The following is a 21,846-nucleotide window of genomic DNA, read 5'->3' on the forward strand; positions in this document are numbered from 1 at the left end:
AGTCGACTATCTGAAAAGCAAATGCTTATCGGATAGTTGACAGGATAGTCAACTGGTCGCTCCGCCCCCTCTCTTTCCCCCCCCCCCCCCCAGCTTGCTGCCTCTTATCAGATAGAGACAATGAAGGGGGTACTTCAAAGCGGCAGTGCCACAGGGAGCCTGGGGAGTCCCTAGCTGAGTCCGGGCTTCGTGTACTGATAAGCCCAGGATCAGCTGTGTGGCGCTGTCCCTTTGAAATGCTGCAACGACGTTCCAAAGGGGCAGCGCCGCACGAAGCCCAGGGACAGCTGGAGTCCCCAGCTGACCCCAGGCTCTGTGTGGCACTAAGCCCTGTATCAGCCGTGCGGCGCTGCCCCTTTGAAATGCCGCCTTATCAACTAATCGAATACAGGAGGCCCCTGACTTGCGATGCGATCCATTCCTGGGAAAGCATCGCAAGTTGGGGGTGTCGTAACTTGAATCCTCATTTAGGATAGGCGCTGTGCACCGTCGTAAATGCAGGCCCAGGATGGAAGTTGGGTGGTTTTGGCCCTTTCTGCACTTACAACCATTTTTATAAGAGTGGGGGGTCGGAACTCAGATGGTCTCAAATCGGGCCTTCTACAGTCGATGCAAAAATGCATCAACTATTCGATTAATGAAATAACCGATTCTTAACATCCTTCGTGCAGATGTGCATTGCCACTAGAAACACAAGCTGCTGGCTGCGTGCATGCTGCTAATGAGCTGGGTGGCACCTGAATCTCCCCTGGGCAGCTGCCCAGTCACTCAGCTTACAGGGACCACTGGTCCCAAACAGCTGTGTGAGGTGCGTATTCACTTTTAACAGATGGAGTAGTGAAGAATGTGGAGAGTTGAGGGGGTTTTGGCTGCTGGTTCTGTATTTAATTCACTCATGCTTACCAAGTGATGTTTACCATGTAAGCTGTTAACCAGTGGCCTGGCTAGGCTGGAGAAGCCCCCTACCCATAGTGCGCCGCAGAGAACCTGGTCGAAGCAGCCCCTCACCCATAGCACGGGGCAGTGTGGCAGGCCCGAGCAGCCCTCTGCCAGCAGTGGGCTCGCCCAGCCTGCGTGGAGCAGCCCACGACGTGGCAGGCCCGGCTGGGCTGGAGCTTCCCCCCACCCATGTTGTAGGGGGCTGCTCCTGCCTGGCCGGGTGCAGTGCACCACATCGTGGGTAGGGAAGGGGGCCACTCTAGCCAGCCTGGGCTGAGCGGCCCTCCCACCTCCGGGAGCCTGGTTAACAGGTTAAACTTAACATTTAACCAGTTACCTCTTTCAACAGGATTTTACATCCTTCCTGCTCCCCCTTTTCCATCTAAACTGGGCCCCTCTTCTTGCAGCTTCCCTCATCACTGAAATCCAGCATGTAGTCTGGACCTGAGTGGCTCTTTCAAACTGGCAGGGAAAGGAACTTCTGACCGAGCTGTGTGCTTGTTTATAGTCCTATATCCTAAACCAGTCCAGCATAGGACAGGAAAAGAGCGTAAGAGGGACACTTGGAGAGATGCTGCACCTACCCCAACGCTGCTCTACAGCTGCATTACAAAGACTCCTTCAGACTTGTCATCATCTCCTTACCAGTGTTAACAAGCATCTCTTTGACACGCTCTGTGCCCAGCATGTCCTGCGCCCTGGCTTGTCTGCCGTGGTCATAGGTCCGCTGTTGAGTGAGGCGGCATCAAGGATTGTGAAGGTTGTTGGAGGCTGTGGGGGGAGGGGATGTGGGACAATGGCTCCCTCCCCCACCCATCACAGTGTCTTCTTCATTTATCAGTAAAATGGTTTAGCTTAGTTGTCATGGAAATAGAATACATTACCGGGCCTAGCTTGCAAGCTGAGCTCGCTGCACTGTCAGTGTGTTTCATTATGGCCTTTCATCCAGGATTTTTGACTGAAATGGATCAGGAGGAGCCGAGTCTCACTTAATTTTGAAAAGGGTTGAACTACTTGATCAATCTTGGACAAAACAAATTTCCATTTTATTGCCTCCAAAAATTCCTCCTGGCTCCCAGATGTGCTTGTTAGTCACTTCCTGTACAGCTGTTTCATCGTTATTGGACTCCCTGATACATATTGTGTTAGAATGATGGCTGCCCTGCGCACATTAAATTGATACCATTAAAGGTTATTGCAAGCACAGCGCGACTGTCACACTTTCCGCTGCTGTCACTGAAGTTGAACAGGCGTTTCAGCCTTTTATAGTCCTCGCTTGGGACTCCCTTTGCTTGGCCAGCTCCGAGCTGGTTTTGTTTTGCTTGAAATGAAAACAACTCCCTCTGACAAAAACGCCTCTTGTCGGCTGCGAGAATAACGGGTGAATTACGTGCTTTGTGTCTTTGTTAAATGCCAAGGAGGTTAAACTGAGAGATCTTTGTGTCACAGTGTCAACAATTATGTCAGTTCTGGGAATAGTATGAATTGCTTCTGCAAAGCTAGGACAGAGAGCACAAACCCATTGCCCTTTGTGGTTCTCGCTAAAACAATGGGTAGTTAGATTTAATTGCAGGCACACACAGGCGAGTTTCCCCTTGGAGAACTGTATCCAGAGCTGAACGGAGTCTTTTTAAAAGGTAAATTTGCTGTATTAGTTTTGCAGCGAAACAATCCAGGGCATGTTATGCAACAGGAATCTGTATCAAGAGGAAAGGACATGCGGGGAAGAGGCCAGGGGTTGGGAAGGAGGCTTGCTGCTCTCCTTCCCTGTATCCTAGAACCAGCCAGATTGGCATTCTGACAAAAAGCATCTTTGCTCCCATCCAGTGTCCTAGCCTGCATCCAAATCAAAAGACCATTCAGTCGCTTTATTGACTAGATGGATGTCGCATTGACAGGACAGTCCACAAGATCCAAGGTAGGCTGGGTTGCAAAGAGAAGAAATAGCTGCTTAATCAAGTATGCAGGTCTTTTAAAAAATTGAAACTAGAAACTGAAAGTTATCATGTTGACATCTCTGTAGAGTTTCTTAATGGCTTGATTCACATTTAACAAAGAGTTCTTAATTGAAGTCCATTGGCCTTTGCTTGGTCCTGATACACTGGTGATGCTGCACCAGTCAGGAGTCTCTCTGACTTAAGGACTTTTATAGGCTTCGTCTGAAAGTAGATCCTTGCAGATTTAGAAATCAGGCAGTGACTCAAGAAATGCCTCACCGGCAGGCTGAAACTGACCTTTCTGCCTCTTGCCATTTTTTATTCTTATCCCGAGGATTCATTTATCATCTTCTTACCAAAACAAAGACGACATTTTTGCAGCAGCGAGACTTACTGCAGAACAAACTCGGGGAAGCAGTTGGAGTGGAGCATGTTCCTAAGCCAGACACGTTTCATCCGTAACAGAATGTTCAGAAGCTTTCAGCCTGCACAGTTGCAGCTGCATGTTCTGCCCGGCTTTTGAGCATGGTCCAGTCCTGTCTGTTCCCTAGATGGCGCAGTAGACCCACGATACACGTACGACATGATACTTTGCCCTCTCCCCTCCTCTCCCCAGCTTGCTTGTCTAGTTCTAGCAAAAGCTGCAGTGCCAATCCCAGGATCTTAATGGGCTGCCTCTTTCTCCTAGAAATAGTGGGGTCAGGCAGAGGAGGAGAGGACTAAGGATGGGAGGGTGCAATAATGAAGAGCCATAGTGAAGAGGGAACTGCCACTCAAGGCTATTTCTGTTTCACCACTAGGCGCTTTCACTCCCACTACTGTGCGAGCACTGTACCTGTCAGTGCATTTCAGATGAGGGTTTGTTTTCCACTCCCCCAGCCACCTGTTTCAGCCAAGGAATGCAGCAGAATTCATCAGCGCTGGGGAGGAGAAAGATGCTAATAGAGATTTATATAATGAATCCTGTAATGCTGAGCTTGGCAGGTCTTTGTCACATTTCTTACATCCCTCCTCGTCCCTCCCTTGCAGATTTGTTTGGAAAAAAAGGTGTTTCCCCTCACTTTCTGTCTTCAGCTCTTGAGTTCTGCCTTGCTGCTAACAGGGTTGCCACATGGTTTCAACAAAAATACCGGCCACACTTGACATTACATCACAATCTACATTACATCTTATTTAGAAAATACCGGACATTTCTATTTTCTCATTTCTATTTTTTCAATTTGTTTCCCGAACAGAAAGCTCGAATACTGGACTGTCTGGTTCAAAGCCAGACACCTGGCAACCTTAGCTGCTAAACAGCTGCCAGGCCTCATCCCCAGAGGTGGCTGCAATTCGGTGATGATGGAAATGATCCCGATCCTGTGTCTAGTTCGCAAAACACTAAATCGTTAAAGAGCTTTGAGATCCTTCATGAGGAAAATCGCCATAACCATGCATGTTATTATTATGATCTCTCCATGCTCTGTGACCCTGTGTATTATCCCCATTGCATTTGGTTCTAATGTGAACTATAATTTCTCCTTCCATGATGTTCGCTCCCCCATAAATATTAAGGAAGGAGAGACTCGGTGCTCACTATTTTAATTAAACACCTTCAAGCCAGAGGACAAAAGCTGGTCTTAGAGGGGGGCTGACTTGGGATTCTCAAGGCCTTGGTCTGTTGTTGCCTCTGCTATAGGCTTGGGCAAATTGTTTAATCTCTTTATGCCTCCATTTCCCCTATCCACTTCCTTGCTCTGTCTTGTCTATTTTGGGTGTAAACTCTTTGGGCCTGTAAACTGTCTCTTATTATGAGTGTGTACAGTGTCAAGCACAATGAGGCCCTCATCTCATTTAAGGCCTCTAGGTGTTACTACAGTACAAAATAAGTAAGCCCCAAACTGGTGCTTTAATCTGTATTACAAATCCCTTTGATCCCATGCTCCTGTGTTTATCTGCCCCCCCCCCCCCCCCCTTCATTTATTGGCTTCTCATTCTCATGTGGAAAAGGTGATCTCTGTTCTTTTTGTCTTGCATTCTCTTTGTTTTTCTCCCTGGCTACGTTTTCTAAGTGTCTTTTAATTTTCAGGGTCTCTCCGCAGCTTCTCGTAAAGCGCTTTCTGTGTATTTTATGATGTCATAAAAATCTCTCGGTAGCTCAAAGTGCCTGTCTCTTTTGAAAAGCTTCTATGGACAAATCACTTGTGCTTAGTCAACAGATCCGCTCCTCGTTTGTATGTGGGATCAGATCGGCTGATTTTACTGGCAAAAGTAAGTGTTTACTCCTATTAGCTCTGGGAGGTAAAGAGACAGGAGCTCAGCAGAATTCTGTAGTAATCGGTTAACATGAGCCACCTTGGTGATAGAAGGGGAGATACACGGAAGGCAGTTTATAGACAAGGAGGGATGTGAAAGATTAACTGGTTAACCGATAAGCACCAACCTTAACAGCTGATGCTTACCAGTTCCGGTTAACTGGCGGGGGCTAGAGCAGCTCCCCACCCACCACAGGCAGGGGGCTACTCCCGACCAACTCAAGTGAGTTGCTCCAGGCCAGCTCCAGCGCAGCCGTGGGGGGAGATTACACTGGAGCAGCCCCACCACCTGCCCCCTTTTTAATCTATTAATCGGTTAAACATCACATTTAGCTGGTAACCAATTACAGGGGTTTTACAGCCCACCTGCCAAGGGCCGTGAGTGATGATGCAGTGGACAAGAATAACCCCATATGACTCTCAGATTCCAAATGGAGTATGAAGGGAGAACTGGAGGCGAGGACATTTTCTTGTCAACTTACTTTATTATTAAAACGATAGGGGCTACAGGTGACCCCACGATGCTATATCGACAGTCACTTTTCTGAGCAGGCAGACCCTTTCAGTTGTTGGAGGGTTGCCAATAAGCAGCCAGGGCCTCGCTTAATTAGTCCCCTCGTTTCAGTTTCTGGGGGATTCTGAATCTGACTGCTATCCCTTTCCGTCCTTAGTTGATAGAATTAATAGCAACGCACCAGCAAACAGCAGAATCCATCAAGATCTCAGCTCTTAGCTCAGCTGTCTCCAGGGACAGAATTCAGAGACGGAGCTTGATCAACTTGCGAGATGTTGAATATCTAAAGAAACAAATTGATGCTTCTGTTTTTGGTGCAGTGACAGCTCTGTGTGCGGGTGTGTGTGTGTGTTCCCCTCATGTTCTCTTTTTCCAGGGTTTCAAGTGTGTTACAGTCACCGCCTCTCTCTTAATGATGGGATTTTTTATATCTTAATGGAGGATGCTCTATGGGGCAGTGGGCCCCATGCTGGCGTGGGAGTAAAGAGACTTGGGTTCCAGTCCTGGTGCTACTAGACCCGTGATCCTCACACTCAAGGCTGCAAGTAGATCTTTCATGTGTCTGCTGTGGCTCTTTGCAGCACATGATTTTAAAAACGCTGTGTAATTTAATTATTAACCAATCTAAGTTACGAACCAGTCGAGATACTTTTACTTTTTTATTACCCAATTAAGGGATCGACTTGCACTGAGCTATTAATATATTTGCTGTGTGAATAATTATATAAAATAGATAATGCCACAGGAAATGAAACCATGAATTCTCAATACTGTGGCACTGTGGGGTAATGTGGATGGCTAATGTGGCTCCTCAGCCACTGAAGTCAGCTCATCACTGTCCTAGACTGTCCCTGTGACCATAGTCAAGTCACTTCTCCTCTCTCTGCCTCTAGTTTTGCCAGCTGCATAACAAGGTTGATGATACTGGCCGTCCTCTGTAGAGTAGGATAGCAGAGCTAATATTACCATTACGTCTCCGACATGCACAGTCACATAGGTAATTATCCCCTTCTTCTCCTCCCGTTGCCCCAGCTTGTCTTGCTGGTTTTCAGCCAGACTCTCCAGGAAGAAATAGGAAAACAGTGCATGGGAATTTAGTGCTCATGAAATGTATCCTACCCACAAAGCAGCCACAGCCTGAGCCACATGGACTGATCATAAGAACGACAGTATCAAGGCAGGGGAAGCTCTGGGGCAGGCTCTGAATGAGCGTACGTGGCTTGTTACCCACCATGTTGTTCGAAGGAGAGATCCATTCTAATAGCTGTTCGTTTCCTCCTGCCAGCTGATTCTGTGCCTTCACTCTGGGGCACCCTAGAGCCCCTTTCTTCCCTTAGCAAGTGGTTACTTCACATCAGTATTCCCACTGAAATCCACAAGGCTCTGCATGAGAATGTATATGGAAGGCAAACCTCTTACTCCCATCCGATTGGAGTCCCCTCCCCAGAGTAAGCTGGGCAGAGTAGAGATTACGTTCCTCAGGCAAACTCTAGGAGGTTGCCTGCCATGGTCCAGAGAGCGCTTGCAAGTCACTTCCTCAGATGGCGTGTACCAAGACAATGCTCTATCAAGAGCCTGCAGTGGCCGCAAACCAATCAGCACCCATGTGGTCTCTGCAGGTGGGACCTGGCAGCTTGGTGCGGTGTTCATCCAACATCAGCTCTGCTGCATGATCATCATCTGAGTGGTAGACGAGCCCTAAAGCAGTCAGTAAAATAGGCACAGCTGTAAAATAGGGTTTTTTTATCGAGCGTAACATGCCGCTTCTGCAGAACCCATCCTAAACGCAATATCTATGGAAACGTCACTACGCACCTGAATTGAGAACAGAACAATTGCCATGCAGAAGACGCTGCCTCTCTTGCTTTACCCCCACTCCTCTCCTTTTAAAATAGGAGCCTGATCTTGCCAGCTGCTAGATTAGACACCACAGTTGTATCAAGCAGCCTGAAGCCAATCACATGGCCAGTTGGGTGGTTAGTGCCAGCTCAAGTGAAAACTGAACCAGCAAGCAGCTCTCCCGGCTCTCTCCTGCAAGGAACCCACCAAGCACGTTTCAAGGCCAGAGCAAGGTGTATGCCTTATTAATAAACCATGGTGTTCTGATACACTTCTGTTTAACCCGTTGGCTCCTGGACCCCTCTGTGGCAGGCAGTGCTGCTAACTTCACTAAGAACCTCATGCTGGTGGGGGAGCAGGATGTGAGTGTGCAGCAGTTAAGAGCATGCTGGTGTGCTATCCTTAGTCGGTTTGGTGGCCACACCATGCTTTGTGTCTGCTGAGCCCACAAACCCAGGTGCATTTAAGAGCGGCGGTAAAAATGTAGCTCTTAAAAGCTGAGGCTACTGAGGAACTTTTCCTTTATCAGGTAGCAACTTGGTGTTTTTTGTTTTCCAAGCACTCTGCTAACATGAATTATTCTTTTATCTTCACAGAGTGCATTGCTGGCCCCATTTACGGGGGCGGGAGGGGGGGGAGAGCAGAGTGGTTATGTAACTTGTCCAAGGCTATAAAGGGAATCAGTGGCAGAGAGGTGCTTAGGCTTTAAATGATTTTGGTCCTTGTTCCTGTGTTCAGTCCTTGGGGCCACGCTGCCTCCACCATATAGCAGGCCTTTAGTTAACAACAGGAGAAATCCCCATTGTGGAGGCAGGGCAATTATCCAAAAGCTGTGCTCAATGAATGCAGTCTTTTATGCCCAGCTGCTTGACCCATTACTGTCTATTATTTCCTTTGCTGTATCATTTCTCCTCTGCTGAGTGACCCGCTGCACAAAACAGAGCGGCAGAGTTGCTTCTCATGAAGTGTTTTAATCAGGGACTTTGGCACCGCTGGTATTTCCTTCTTCAGACCCGACTTTGCCTTTCTAGCTGCAGCCTCACTATTGCTCTTGTATCTCTTGCCAAGTGATTTCCAGGGTCCCAAAGAAGCTCACTCTGTAAATGTAACTGTTTAAACACCTCTCCTGTGCACTGGGACCAGCGAGTCTGCAGACAAAGCCTGGAATGCGCTTATTCATTACAGAAACATCAGAAAGCGAGGCTTTGGGGAGCTAGCAGCCAGCATCTCCAAGCAAGGTTGGGCAGGCCTGAGAGAATCAGGTTTCCAGTGTTCCTGGGTGGGTTGGTTCTTGGAAGATGCGCGAGGAGGGCTCTTAATTTACACTTAACCTATTTTGGAGCTCTTAAACCTCTCGGGAGTGGAAAGTGCTTGTTCGCCTGTTCATCTGCTGCTGAAGAGCTTTGTAGTTTTCAGACATCGTTCCTTTCCAGTGTTGTGATTCTGCCACCGTCACTAACCACCGTGCCCTCCAGCTCTCTCTCGGGCATACTGTCACAAAACCCACATACCGGAGTCTCTCGGCCCAGCCTGCCAATGCTCAGCGTCACCTGGGTGCCCAGACCCAGGAAGGGTACTTCCATTTTTGCACATTGAATTAAGCAACGGTGGAAGGTTTTGAGCCTGATGGCACTGAAAATTGAAGTCTTGTATCCACAGAGCAAGCACATCAGGAGCAAGAATATTGCACGTTCTCATACCCTGCTCTTTCTGATGTGCCTCCCCCCCACACACACACCTTGAAAAGGAGAGGGCAGCTGTGTCTCTAAACCCATCCACTCAAGTTGCTGGATCTCAGCAGAGACTGCCAGCAGGAATGTTAATTAGTGCCGAGACTCACGTGCGCATCTGTTCACTAGGAATTGGCCTGAGACCACCAGCTAACCTCCAAGAGCGCAGAACAGCTTTTGAGTGGCAATAACATTCAGTCACAGACCTCTCGAGCTGGAATCGGATCAGCACGCCAGAAACGAAAGGTTCTGTACCTCCGTCTCACGAGCTGTCCAGACCCCTGCTTCCAGAAATGCTTCCAAAGCATCAGAGGCTTCAAGATGGCAATTTGTTGGGAATGCCTCAAAGAATATTATTCATCACAGAGCTTTAGAACAGGGGCCACGGGCTTGGTAACAGCACATCCTGAGCCTTTTGCTTCTAGGTCAGTGACTCAGATTCAGCTCAGGAAGGACAGAAATATTGTTCCTATTTGACGGTGGCGTAGGGACCGGTGTGTGGTGAGCAGGAAATATCAGTCCAGGTATCACCCCAAAACCACCACCCTGGGCACTAACTAGGATTTTTCCTGGCAGCTGCAGGAGAGAATCGAAGGCCAGAGTGGGCATGCAGACAGGCCATTGATAGAACTATTCAGTCATCTCTAGGATGCGGCCCTCCCCCTGGGGTTCAAGGCAGGCTTGACTGGCTCTGCTCCTGTTACCTCAAAAGCCCCCATCCACCGCTGCCCCTACTCTGTAAGCTGCCGCTGCCTGTGCTCCTCCCTGGTCTCTGCAGAAACAAGATTGCAGTCTTCAGGGCTGTCAGTCTGGCACTTTTCGCCAGCACTCCGGTTCACACTCTCCATGTACTGAATAAATCTGCCCAAGAGGAACATCTAAATTAGCGCTGAAGAAAAGGGAACGGCTGCAGGATCAACACATTCTAAGATTCACACGGCAGAATTCCTGGTGGCACAGGTGACGGATTTCACTTTTTCACAAGGAGCTTCCTTCTTCCTCCAACTCATAAGGGAACTCACTACTCAGCGCACATGAATCCTCTTTACTGTGTGGGGCCAAAACAGAAACACACCTCAAGCAAAAGGGGTTTGCTCGAAGGGAAGAACAACCTACAGAAATGGCTGCCAGACTCAGCGGTGGCTCGTGAACTCTGCTAGCTATGCCCTTAAAACATCACTCACTCACTGGAGCTGTGTGGTATGGGTACAGGGCTGGCATGGTCAGGACCAGATTAAGGGAGGGGCTAGCCGGGAAGCTGCCCGGGGTGCCAACCTATAGGGTTCGCCCGATTGCAGCTATAAAGTGTGCAGCGCACCGGTAGGCGGGGTTGCGCATGTGCCGTGTGCCCAGGGGCAGAGCCGCGCATGTGTCGCTCACCGGCTGCCCGGGGCACAGGAATGGCTCTAGCCGGCCCTGGGCATGGTAGGTGGGTGTCCTAGTCACTGTCATATAACCTTGCTATGGTGGCATCAGCATATATCTGTGGCACTCCGTGAGGTCCTGGCCTCATTCTGCTGCAATGGGGATCACCATGCTTAAATCTCTGAACCAGGAGGCCATTTTGTCGGCCTGCCTTGGACTGGGTGTTCCTATCAGATGTCGCTGCAATGCAGTATGCTGCAATGGCCCATCTCCCTCTGTTGCATTGGATTACACGGCCCTGCAGTATTGTATAGTCTAGCATCATTTTAGGTCACAGAGGGGTTGCCACGTGCCCTAAGCCAGCTGTAATGTTGTACCCTTTGTGTTGCTGTGGATCATGCAATCCTGCAATTTCACAGTGATTGGTGTGGGGCAGGGACACGCAGGACCACAGACATTGACTCAAATTTTCACAGTCCATGTGTCTTGTAGCATGGCCCTTGTGTTGGGGTAGGAGTCTCCTGCTTCCCCTTGTTTGATCCCCCATGGCAGAAGTTACATCCTCATGGTCAAAAAAGGACAGAGGTAGGCAGGCAGGCATCCATTGAAAAATCAGACCCCCTAAAAATGTGAGCGTGGCTTAAATAACATGAGATTTAAAAAATAAAATGCACTGGGATCTTTCTTTGCCTTCTGGCTTTTGAGTCTGTGAGGTTCACATTTCCAAGTTTCTCTCTGCAACAACAATGGCTAGAAATAACAGCTGAGATGCTCAGGTTGCAAGATGATGCCAGGAGCTGGGGATTTAAGAAAATCGCCAAATCTTGTGAGGCTCATGATAAAACAGCACGTTGGCAATACTGCTCCTCCATGAATCAGAGACTGGAGAGCCCTGGTGCATGCTCCTTCAGCCACTCATTTATCTTTAGCGGCCTTGGCTGTTGGGAGCAGGGCTACTGAATTCATGTGGGGATGCTGGATTGTGGACATGTCCTATCTGATAAGTTTCCCAGACTGCTCTGGTCGGAAGTATTCTTATCATCATGCCTGTGTGTACCAAAGTGACTCTGCTACAGGGCATACCTAGCACTTCTGGGCACCACGGGGCTCATTTGTTTGCCTTCCAGCAGTAGCAAGTCACGGGGTGTCAGGTAGCCCAAGTATTGCTTCGGACACATTGCATCATGGGAGTACACCAGGGTTTCTAGGAGGCATTCGCAGCTTATCACATTACATTACCTGCTTCAGTACAGCAGGGACTGCTGGAAGCAAGTAGTGACAGAAAGACACATCTGAGAACAGGACAGGAGAGATGCTTCTTTCACATACCGCATGCTGAGTAATGACATGAGAGAGGTGCCATGTTTCTAAAACTAACTTAAATCTTTATTAAGAATATTGTTCACAGGGGATGCTACAAGGGCAGCTAGCACTCCAGCTATGTGCACACAGACTGACCTCCCAGGGTGTGTCTAGACTACAGGGTTTTGTCGACAAAAGTGGACTTTTGTTGACAAAACTATACCTGCGTCTACACTGCCGCTGAGTTCTGTCGACATAACGTCGACAGAACTCGGCAGTTTTGTCGATGGCTGTAAACCTCATTCTACGAGGAATAACGCCTTTCGTTGACAGAGTTCTGTCGACAGAAGGCGTTATTGCAACTACACTGTCCTTTGTGTCTACACTGTCATGTTGACAAAGTAGCTTGCCTTGTTGACAGAACTGGATGTAGTCTAGAGTGATGCTCTTTGTCGGCAGAAGCTTTGTCGACAGTATCTGTCAACAAAACTTCTGGCGACAAAAGCCTGTAGTCTAGATGTACCCCCAGTGTCTCCTCCAAACTCTTCCCACCTGCAACTTGTGCTCTTCCCTCCAGGTGCCATGTAGATTGTTACAGGGTCAGTTGCATGTATATAGATACCCCACAGCAGTCTTCATTATACAGGCTAGCTCCATAAACAGGCTACATGCCACATCCACACTTCCTTGGAGCGACTCCTTCCTTTTCATCCAGGCCGATGACTGGTTATAGAAGCAAAGCATGCATGAGGGGTACGTCTAAACTACATGCCTCCGTCGATGGAGGCATGTAGATTAGCCAGATCGGCAGAGGGAAATGAAGCCGCGATTAAAATAATCGCGGCTTCATTTAAATTTAAATGGCTGCCCCGCTCTGCCGATCAGCTGTTTGTTGGCAGATCGGGGCAGTCTGGACGCGCCGCGCCGACAAAGAAGCCTTTCTTGATCGGCACAGGTATGCCTCGTGAAACCAGGTTTACCTGTGCCGATCAAGAAAGGCTTCTTTGTCGGCGCAGCGCGTCCAGACTGCCCCGATCTGCCGACAAACAGCTGATCGGCAGAGCGGGGAGGCCATTTAAATTTAAATGAAGCCGCGATTATTTTAATCGCGGCTTCATTTCCCTCTGCCGATCTGGCTAATTTACATGCCTCCGTCGATGGAGGATTGTAGTCTAGACACACCTTAGGAGACTGGGCCATTTATAGAGTAAAGCTACCTGCTGGGTAGGAGATTATATCTCCCGTAAGGCTTCATCTCAAGGAAGATGACAACAGCCTCAGCCCAAGACTCGCAAATGCTCTACCTGCTGCATTGGAGCTATTACTGCTGTGCTGTTGTTCTGAGGCTAAAGAGAATTGGGATTTGCCATCCCTTTTCTCGCTGCTGTAATAGTTGGCCAGGGCACTGCATAACCTTTGTCAGAAAATCAACATTCAGGCTTCTTTTCCCAGGAGTGCTGGGAGAATATACTTGATGGGGATTCCTGCAAAAGATGAGAGAGGAAAAGGACGATTACTTAAATACCAAAGATAAATTAAGGGATTGTTGCGGAAGGGTACCGCTTACTCAGGGACAATGAACTGGATTGTCTATAACAAAGGCTCAGATGGGCACGTACCACAGACGTAAGAAGGATGTGAAGGAACGTGTCCCTTACAACTAGCTAGAAGCGGGGAGAGATCCTAGGTTTATTTATGAAACAAAATACAGGACTATGTAGCTATGTAACTTGTTTCAGCTACACCAGACTAACACGGCTACATTTCTATCACTATTCTAGGTTTATTTATGTTTGCTCCTGCTTTGCTTAGGTCTGTTAAATATTCAGCTGATGGAGTTGTGTTTTGCTCATTGTAAGCATCTTGGCTGATATTGGGTCACAAATTGTGTTAATACTAATTGCAATATCTGTAATTATTGTGGGAATACATAAAAGAAAGACTGTGCTTAACATGTCTCAAAAAAGGGAAACATTCTCATTTAAAGCAAGGGTGGGGAACCTAAGGTCCAAGGGCTGGATGTGGCCCCTCAACTTGCCTGGATCTGGCCCCTGAGACTTGAGGAACCCATGCTGTGGGGCTGGAGCACACAAAGCTCCAGGCTGCCCCCCAACCAGGCTCTGGTGTGCAAGGGGAATGTGGAGAGTGTCTTTCCCCTTCTCAGTTGGAGGCCACGTCAGTGAGGGTTTCGTTTTTGGGTTTTTTTTTCCTAACTTGTGTGCAGCCCCCGGCTGATTTTTCTGTGAGCCAGTGGCCTCTAGCCCAAGAAAGGTTCCCCACCCCTGGTTTGGATGGGTGCCTGTAAATACAATTTGCTAGATATTCACCTGAGACAGTGGTGTTTTGCCTATCATAATCAATTTGGTTGTTGTAGGGTCACAAATTATGTGAACACTAAATGCAGGAATTGTGAAATAGGATCACCAGGGCTTGTAGTTATTGTGGGGCTACAGCAAATGCAGACTGTATTCAAATCAGCTCAAAAGGAGAGAGACACTGTCAGTTTTTAAAGGACCTTGGATGGACAAGGGCTTCACTGCCAGAGTTCTGGGAGGTTGAGAGGGAAGGGCAGGACTCCCATCAGCATGCCCTCCAGGAGGAAGCTGTAAAACTGGTTCAACCTGTATCTCCCCACTGATAGACGATACAGCTAAAATAGGCTCCGTAAAGAGTCTCTTTTATTATTATAAATTTACTCCAGCAGATGCTGAAATTTCTTGTGGCTGGACTGTGCTTTGGGCTAAGAGCTGAAATCACTATGTTTCCACCCAAAGCCAAATCCAGCACAAGCAGATGGGAGCAGCAAGCGGATGGCCAGTGGGACAGCCAGTGGAGAGATGCAATGAGTGGCAAAGGCAGGATGAGCAGCCAGCAGGTGGGTAGGTGGTCAGCCAAGAGCAGGCCAATGGCGAGTGACCAGTGGGGTGAGTAAGATGCCTCTTTACCCCCCACCTAGGATGGGAGGTGGATTCTGCAGATGCACCTCTGAATCCTGGATCTGCTCTGACCAAGGGCATCAACTGTGAGTAAGGTGCAGAGAAGGATTGGGCATGTCCAGGGGACATTAGATTGCTGGACTAAAGAACTTGAGAGGAAAAGGACCCTGTCCACCATGGGACTTTTACTCAGGCTTTTTGTTTATAAGCTCTTGTTTTCCCAAATTAATCCACCAGGGTGGTGGGTGAATTTCCCAGGTTACTGGGTGGGGGCTCAAGCCAGTTCCATGCGGGATGGATGAAGAGGAACCCCTAGATATCGAACCTAGCCCTGAAAGCTGCTGGCTCCACCTGGCAGAAGGGTTACATCCCGCATTTAATAGTAACATAATATGAGACCTCAGAACAGCCACATTGATTCCAATGGGCAGAACATCACTGTATCAGCTGACTTTCTAGCAACTCTAAGCAAACAGGAGCAAAACTGTGTTTATATGCACCCACCCTAGAGTCTCCTTCTTTAAACTGTGCGTCTAGACTGGCAAGATTTTGTGCAAAAGCAATTGCTTTTGCGCAAAAACTTGCCAGCTGTCTACACTGGCTGCTTGAATTTGCGCAAGAGCACTGACGTTCTAATGTAAGAATTCAGTGCTTCTTGCGCAAATACTTTGACGCTCCCGCTCAGGGATAAGCCCTTTTGCTCAAGAATACTTGCGCAAGAGGGCCAGTGTAGACAGGCACCTTAATTTTTTGCGCAAGAAAGCCCGATGACTAAAACGGCCATCTGAGCTTTCTTGCGCATCTATACTGGGCACGGATGCTTTTGCGCAAAAGCATCCGTGCCAATCTAGACGCTCTTTTGCAGAAATACTTTTAATGGAAAAATTTTCCTTTAAAAGTATTTCCGCAAAATCATGCCAGTCTAGATGTAGCCAGAATGTTTCCCTCTTTTGAGCCATGTTAAGCCCAAACAAAAAACAGAACTATGTAGCACTTTAAAGACTAACAAGATGGTTTATTCGGTGATGAGCTTTCACACCTAATAAACCATCTTGTTAGTCTTTAAAGTGCTACACAGTCCTGTTTTTTGTTTCAGCTAGACTAGACTAACAGGGCCACATCTCTATTACTATGTTAAGCCCAGTCTTTCTTTTTGGTATCCCCACACTAATGACAGACATTGCAATTAGTATTAACACAATTTATGACCCAACAATAGCCAAGTGGATGAGCAAAACACTGCTCCATCAGCAGAATATTTAAGAGTCCTAAGCAAAGCAGGAGCAAACTGCATTTACACAGACAGGGCCTCTCCCCACTTCCAGCCAGCGGTAAGAGACGTATTCCTTACAATTAGTTCTCTAGGACTGTGAAGGACATGGGCATGGGGGGACTTAGTCTCTTCCCAATTTGGTGAGCAGTCTAAATACCGGGCTAGATCAGGCTAGAGTATCTAGGTCCCTGCTTTCTGTGTTTCTCTGTAAATCTCACTATTGAGGCTTTCGGTCAGAAGCTGTTCAAAATGCTCGGATTTTAAAAGGGAACCGACGAAACCTCCACCTGAGGTTGTGTGGAGTCCCTGCGCTTTTATTAGAGACTGACCCAGCCCAGACTCGGGGAGGCGAGTGCAGATCCCAGCAGCAAGGGGGCAGAGGGGGGGAAGATTTCCTCTAAACAAGTAACAACGGTAACACTTCAGTGCCGCGGCCCCTCTCTTTTTCAGCAGAGCATCTGGCCACTTGCTGGCTCTGTACCTTCCGCCCCCTCTCGGTTGCGGAAAGCCCCCCCCCCCCCCCCACACACACACTGCTGCAAGCGGGGCCCTGCAAGAAATCCAGGGAGCACGAGGATGTGCACCAGGAAACACAAGAAAAGCGAACATGCCGCACTAGCGATGGGGAGAGGGAGGCAGGAGCAGGGGCTGGTCGAGGAGGGGGAGGGCGGCCTTCCAGCCCAGGAGGCTTGGGAGCAGGGCTACATTTGCAATGGCGGAGGTGCTGCGACTCTCTCTGTTTTTTGCATCCATCACTGCCGGGGCTACGAGCGGCCAGGCCCAGAGGTGCCGGGCTCACTCCCTGGGGGACAGGCGGCCCGGGGTCTGCTTCTCCCCGCTAGGAGACAGCCCGGCTCAGTGGTGAGAGCCACGCCTGAGTGAGGCGAGCAGCCGAGCCTGGCTGCCTTTAGCGGCGGGTCCTGGCGGCAGGTGCGGGGGAAGGGCCGAGAGCAGGGCAGCCGGGCCGAGCCCTCCCGCCCCCAGCAGGGAAAGCACCCGGGCGGGGAGGCGGAGCCCGGGGCGGGGGCTGCAGGGGAGGGGCGAGCCTCTCGCCCGCCCCCCCCGGCAAGGAGCAGGCGAGCCCGGCGAGCCCAGCCCGCGCGCGCGGCTGCAGCTGGGCTCTGCCCTCGGTGACGTTGCTGCGCTTGCAGGGATCTCGCCGCCTCCTCGCCCCGCGCGGTGCCGGGTCTGCGAGCCCGGAGCCAGCGCCAGCAGCAGCAGCCGCCGCCGGAGGATGTGGCCAGGGCCGGGCTGCTGAATCCGTTCCGGGAGCCGGACCGCGCCGCCACCGCTCTGCGCTCCGGGCCGGGCTGCCTGGCCAGCGGGGACCCTGTCTGCCGGCTGCGAGCGCGCAGGGGGAGCGGGGGCGCCGGGGGGAGCCGCGCCGCCCGGCGAGAGCATGTCGGAGGTGCTGCCCTACGGCGAGGACAAGCTGGGCCACTATGGGGACGGCGGGGAGGTGGGGCAGATCTCCTTCACCTGCCGCCTGCAGGACACCAGCAACTTCTTCGCGGGGGGGCAGGGGAAGAGGCCCCCCAAGCTGGGGCAGATCGGCAGGAGCAAGAGAGGTAAGTCCCGGCTGGGTAGCTGCCCGCCCCCTTGCCCAAAGCAGGGAAGCCCCCCCCCATCCCTTTCCGAGTCACTTCTCCCCAGCCCTGATTCCCCCCCCCCCCCCTTGGTTTCATGAAGGCCAGGCTGGGTCAGACCGATGGTCCGGCTGTAGCCCAGGGTCCTGTCTCCGGACAGCGGCCAGTGCCAGCTGCCCCAGAGGGATTAGAGCAGGAAATCATCAAGTGGTCCCGGCAGGAGGGTCGGGGGCCAGCGCGCCTCGCACACCCCTAGGGTTCCTTCCAGGTTCCCAACCTGCTCGGAAAAGAGCCCCTAAACTGGCAGCAGTCCCCCCCCTGCAGGGAGGGGAGTCTGGGGGTGATAGCAGCATGAGAGAGGAGTCAGAAGCCGTGCAGCTCCCCAGGTACCTGGCTGGAGCAGAACAGGATGAGGAAGGGCTTTTAACAAGTGCTGAATGGGTTGAGGTGCTGAGTTAAGGGGTCAGGGATCTCCTCGTGCTGGGTGTGGGGAGGGGGAATCCCAGGGCGCTGTGGACTGGGCACTACTGCAGTTCCATTTTTCCAGGGTGTTTTTCCCTTCTCTGTGCGCAGGAGTGATCCATAGTGTGGGGCCAGAGAGGGGGAATAAATGCAGCTTGGAATCTGCTCATTTAGCAGTGTAAACCCAGGGGTCTTTTTTTGCCCCACAGCTGAGCTGAGCAGATCCAAAGCAGTTTTTTCCACTCCTCTGTGGCTCTCCCTGTACACTCAACACTGACCCCCCCCCAACAGTATCTTCACTTCTTCAGAGAAGTGAACACCTCCCTGTAGTTCAAAAAAAACAGTCTGTGTACTTGTCAGAGGTGGGCATTGTATTTCTCTGCCGAGTTTAAATGCATCCAATCCAAGTATGAGTCTTGGATGCAGAATTCCTTCTTTCGCATGAATTTGCTGGGGGGGGGGGGCGCAGAGAGGCTTGAATCTGCACTGAGAGGCAATGAGGAGTGGAAAAAACTGCAGTAGATCCTGTAGATACTCATGGGAAAGAGGGAAGGTCACCAGGCAGTTAACACAATGTTTTCTTCTTTCTTTCTCTCTCTCCCCATTGCATGTTTATGACCCTAGAGACAAAGAAATACCAGGTGGTCTTAAGAGTCACATATAGCTAACCTGAAAGCATCTCTCCCTCAATTTATCTTGACATCTAGAGAGCTCAGAGGTCCAGCAACTCATTTTAGAGTGATAGGTGGCCATTCAGCTACAGTTTAATGCAGTGGATTTTAAATAAACCCATCAGTTGTTACAACCTAACCCTAATGGCCAAGCGTTTGGTGGCCTTGAAAACACTGGACAAGTGTGTAATATTATCCAGTGCATTTAATTCTTTGCAATGGTATCACTTCTTCTCTTCAAATAGTAGCATATTGCTGAATGGACACACTCCTTTCTCTGTGAAACTCATATTTCCCTGACTCCGATGCTAGTTAAAAAAAAAAAAAAAACATTTGCAGTAACCATATGCTCTCTGTGTGTGTTGGAATTCAGTGTTGTCTTGTACTTAGGTAGAGAGACTCCGTAGAACCATATGTGTTTCAGTGGGGCATATTGCAATACCAGGGGAATTCGTGCAACAGCAAGGGGAGGGGAAGAAGGGAAGCTACAATGTATTCATTATTTTGTTTTTCTGCTTTACAGTTGTCATTGAAGATGATAGAATTGATGATGTGCTGAAAAATCTTTCAGAAAAGGCACCTCCTGGTGTTTAATTCCCTGAAAAGACACTGAGTAAAGAGGGGAAATAATTTACAATGTAACACATTATTGGCAAAAAACCCCAACCAACCAAAAAAAGCACTCTGATATCCTTCATTACTAGCCTGCGATCCGCAATGCACATCAGCAAATTGATTCTTAACCTCAGGCTTGGAGACAGAAGAGGTATGAGAAGGAAGAAGGTTTTAGTAATGTGCAAAACAAAACAAAAATCCAAACAAAAAGAAACAAAAACAAAAGAAATTCCTAAATCCAATCCACAAACAACAGTAATAAATCAAAGTGTATCAGTTGCAGCTATGTTGTTTAAATTACTAGTCATTTCTTTTTTCTATATGATGAATATTGCACAATTCTAAATCTGGGGTTTAAAGTACTTTAACAATGCAGCAAAACACAGTGTTTTCAGACCGTGGTACCTTTTGCTGGTCATGGTTGTTCCAAATGAGCACCTTGTTTACATTATTTAATCTTGCAAAAATGATTTTGTGCACTTGGAGGTAACATGCTATCAGTTCATTGGGTTTTTTTTTATGTTGATGTCCTTGGATGTTTAAAAAATTATATATAAATTATATATATATATTTCATTTTAGTCACATTTTAACGTATCGATGGAATGTGTGAAAAAAACTTTTATAAGGAATGAATTATAGGAAGAATTATTGTTTTATTTTTTAAAGCTTGTATTACTTTGTTGCTGTGAGCAGCGGCTCAAGTTAGCGCAAATGGACAAATTTTATATGTAAAACAGAAAAATATGCTCAGCTTTTTCTAACGAACATGCAGTATGTAGTGTGAGCAATCTTAGGTTTTTTTCCTATATTGTGGCAGTTTATTCTCTTTAATAGACTGTATTAAAAATGGAACAAAAAAAAATCCAATGTAATCACAAGAGTGCCAAATATCTTGAGCTGCCAAATGGCAGTTTGTTTTCCTTTCTTATTTAGTGCTCTTTGAGTCTATGTAAAGTAGCACTTTTGGTCTTTTTTTTTTCTGTTCTTTATAGGGCTCTCTACTGGATTTTATTGATATCTAGACATATATATGTATATATATAATATCTTCTGAGTTCTTTTACTTTTTTTGCATGATATGTGCAAAAAATGCCTCTTGTGTGAGGGAATATTTTACTGTTTTTGTTTGCAACTTTAAAAGACAGACCTCAAGAAGGGTTTTATTTTTTTTCTTAAATATTGTGTATGTTGCACTTTTATCCACGACACAGGGCTATTTCTGCAATGTACAATAAAAACAAAACAGTCCATTCCGGTGTCTGATCACTCTTGTCTTGTTTTTCTGCCTGCAGCATGCATTGAGATATATTTCAGCACAAACACTAAGGCTACATATGACTGCCTCAAAGTGAGGTGTTAGGTGGTCCCTGTGGGGATATCAAGGAAAGAAGAAATTAACGGAATGTCAAGCTAGCCCATGTTGGAAGCACTTTCTGTTCAGACTAAAGGCTAATAGGGAACGGAGCAGATGGAAGAGTTGTGACTGTGAGGCTTGGGACTTGCTCCTAAAAAGAAAGTTAAAGGGACCCCAATGGGCTGAGTGTGTTGGTTTGTTAGTCCGCATTGATTAATTTGAACACACACACACACACCCAATTGTTTGTTCCAGTCTCCCCTTGGATTACACAGCAACAAACCCATCATCCTGCCTGATGTACTGGAAAACAAACCACCAAAAACTCACTACTGGCGAGGAGGATTCACCTGAAAGACAAAAAACCCCACAAAAACCCCACAGGATCCTTGAGCTTGCTAGCCCCGGCTCCTTCACTGTGCGTGTGTGTGTGTGTGTGTGTGTGCGCGCGCGTGTGTGCGGGAGTGGGGGGGGACCTGACTATGTAACACACTGTAACATCTCTGGCTTCCCAGAGTTGCCAAGTGGGTTGAACAATAGTTGCCAAGTGGAGCCGCTGGTAGTGATGGAGGAAGAGTGTTTACCTGGATTATTACTAGAGATGGGCCAAAGCAGAGCCATTCATCAGCTCCCCTTCCTTGACCTTGGGCTGGGCAGTGTGGGGACTGGGGTTCAGATTAAATGGCACTTGGATCCATTCCAAACTGTTCCCTGCTCTCGGTTTTGCAAAACCAACACAATTTCTCTTCCCATCTTTCCTGGATTATTCCCAGAACTCAAAATCCCGTACTCTTGGTAAGATACTTGAGATCTGGTGACATCATGTTGAACCCAGCTGGGAGCAATTCAGACAGGTAGACTAGATCTCAAGCTAAAAGCCAAGGCAAAAGGGCCCAGGAGGGCTAGTCATTGAACAATGGCAGCTGGCACTAAGAATCATAATTACAGAGTGATGCTAACAATAGCCATACAAAGGTGCCCGTGTTTGACTCGCACTTGTGAACGGAGTTGTTGCTTGCACAGGTT

The 21,846-nt window shown here is 48.5% G+C and overlaps 1 protein-coding gene across 1 annotated transcript; it reads left to right on the forward strand.

The window, feature by feature from the left end:
- Positions 1-17,177: 17,177 nt before the first annotated feature.
- CAMK2N1 (calcium/calmodulin dependent protein kinase II inhibitor 1) lies at positions 17,178-20,716 on the forward strand. Its single transcript, XM_075906385.1, has 2 exons — positions 17,178-17,697; positions 19,372-20,716. The coding sequence occupies exons 1-2, from the start codon at positions 17,529-17,531 to the stop codon at positions 19,440-19,442; spliced, it is 240 nt and encodes a 79-aa protein (XP_075762500.1). The 5' UTR covers positions 17,178-17,528; the 3' UTR covers positions 19,443-20,716.
- The last annotated feature ends 1,130 nt before the right edge of the window (positions 20,717-21,846 follow it).

Source organism: Pelodiscus sinensis, chromosome 23 (genome assembly GCF_049634645.1).
Source record: "Pelodiscus sinensis isolate JC-2024 chromosome 23, ASM4963464v1, whole genome shotgun sequence".
In the NCBI taxonomy this organism is placed as follows: domain Eukaryota; kingdom Metazoa; phylum Chordata; order Testudines; family Trionychidae; genus Pelodiscus; species Pelodiscus sinensis.

Coding starts and splice junctions, on each gene's coding strand:
- CAMK2N1 (XM_075906385.1), top strand. CDS start 17,529: ATGTCGGAGGTGCTGCCCTACGGCGAGGACAAGCTGGGCCACTATGGG. Junction 17,698..19,371: donor GATCGGCAGGAGCAAGAGAG/GTAAGTCCCGGC, acceptor TCTGCTTTACAG/TTGTCATTGAAGATGATAGA.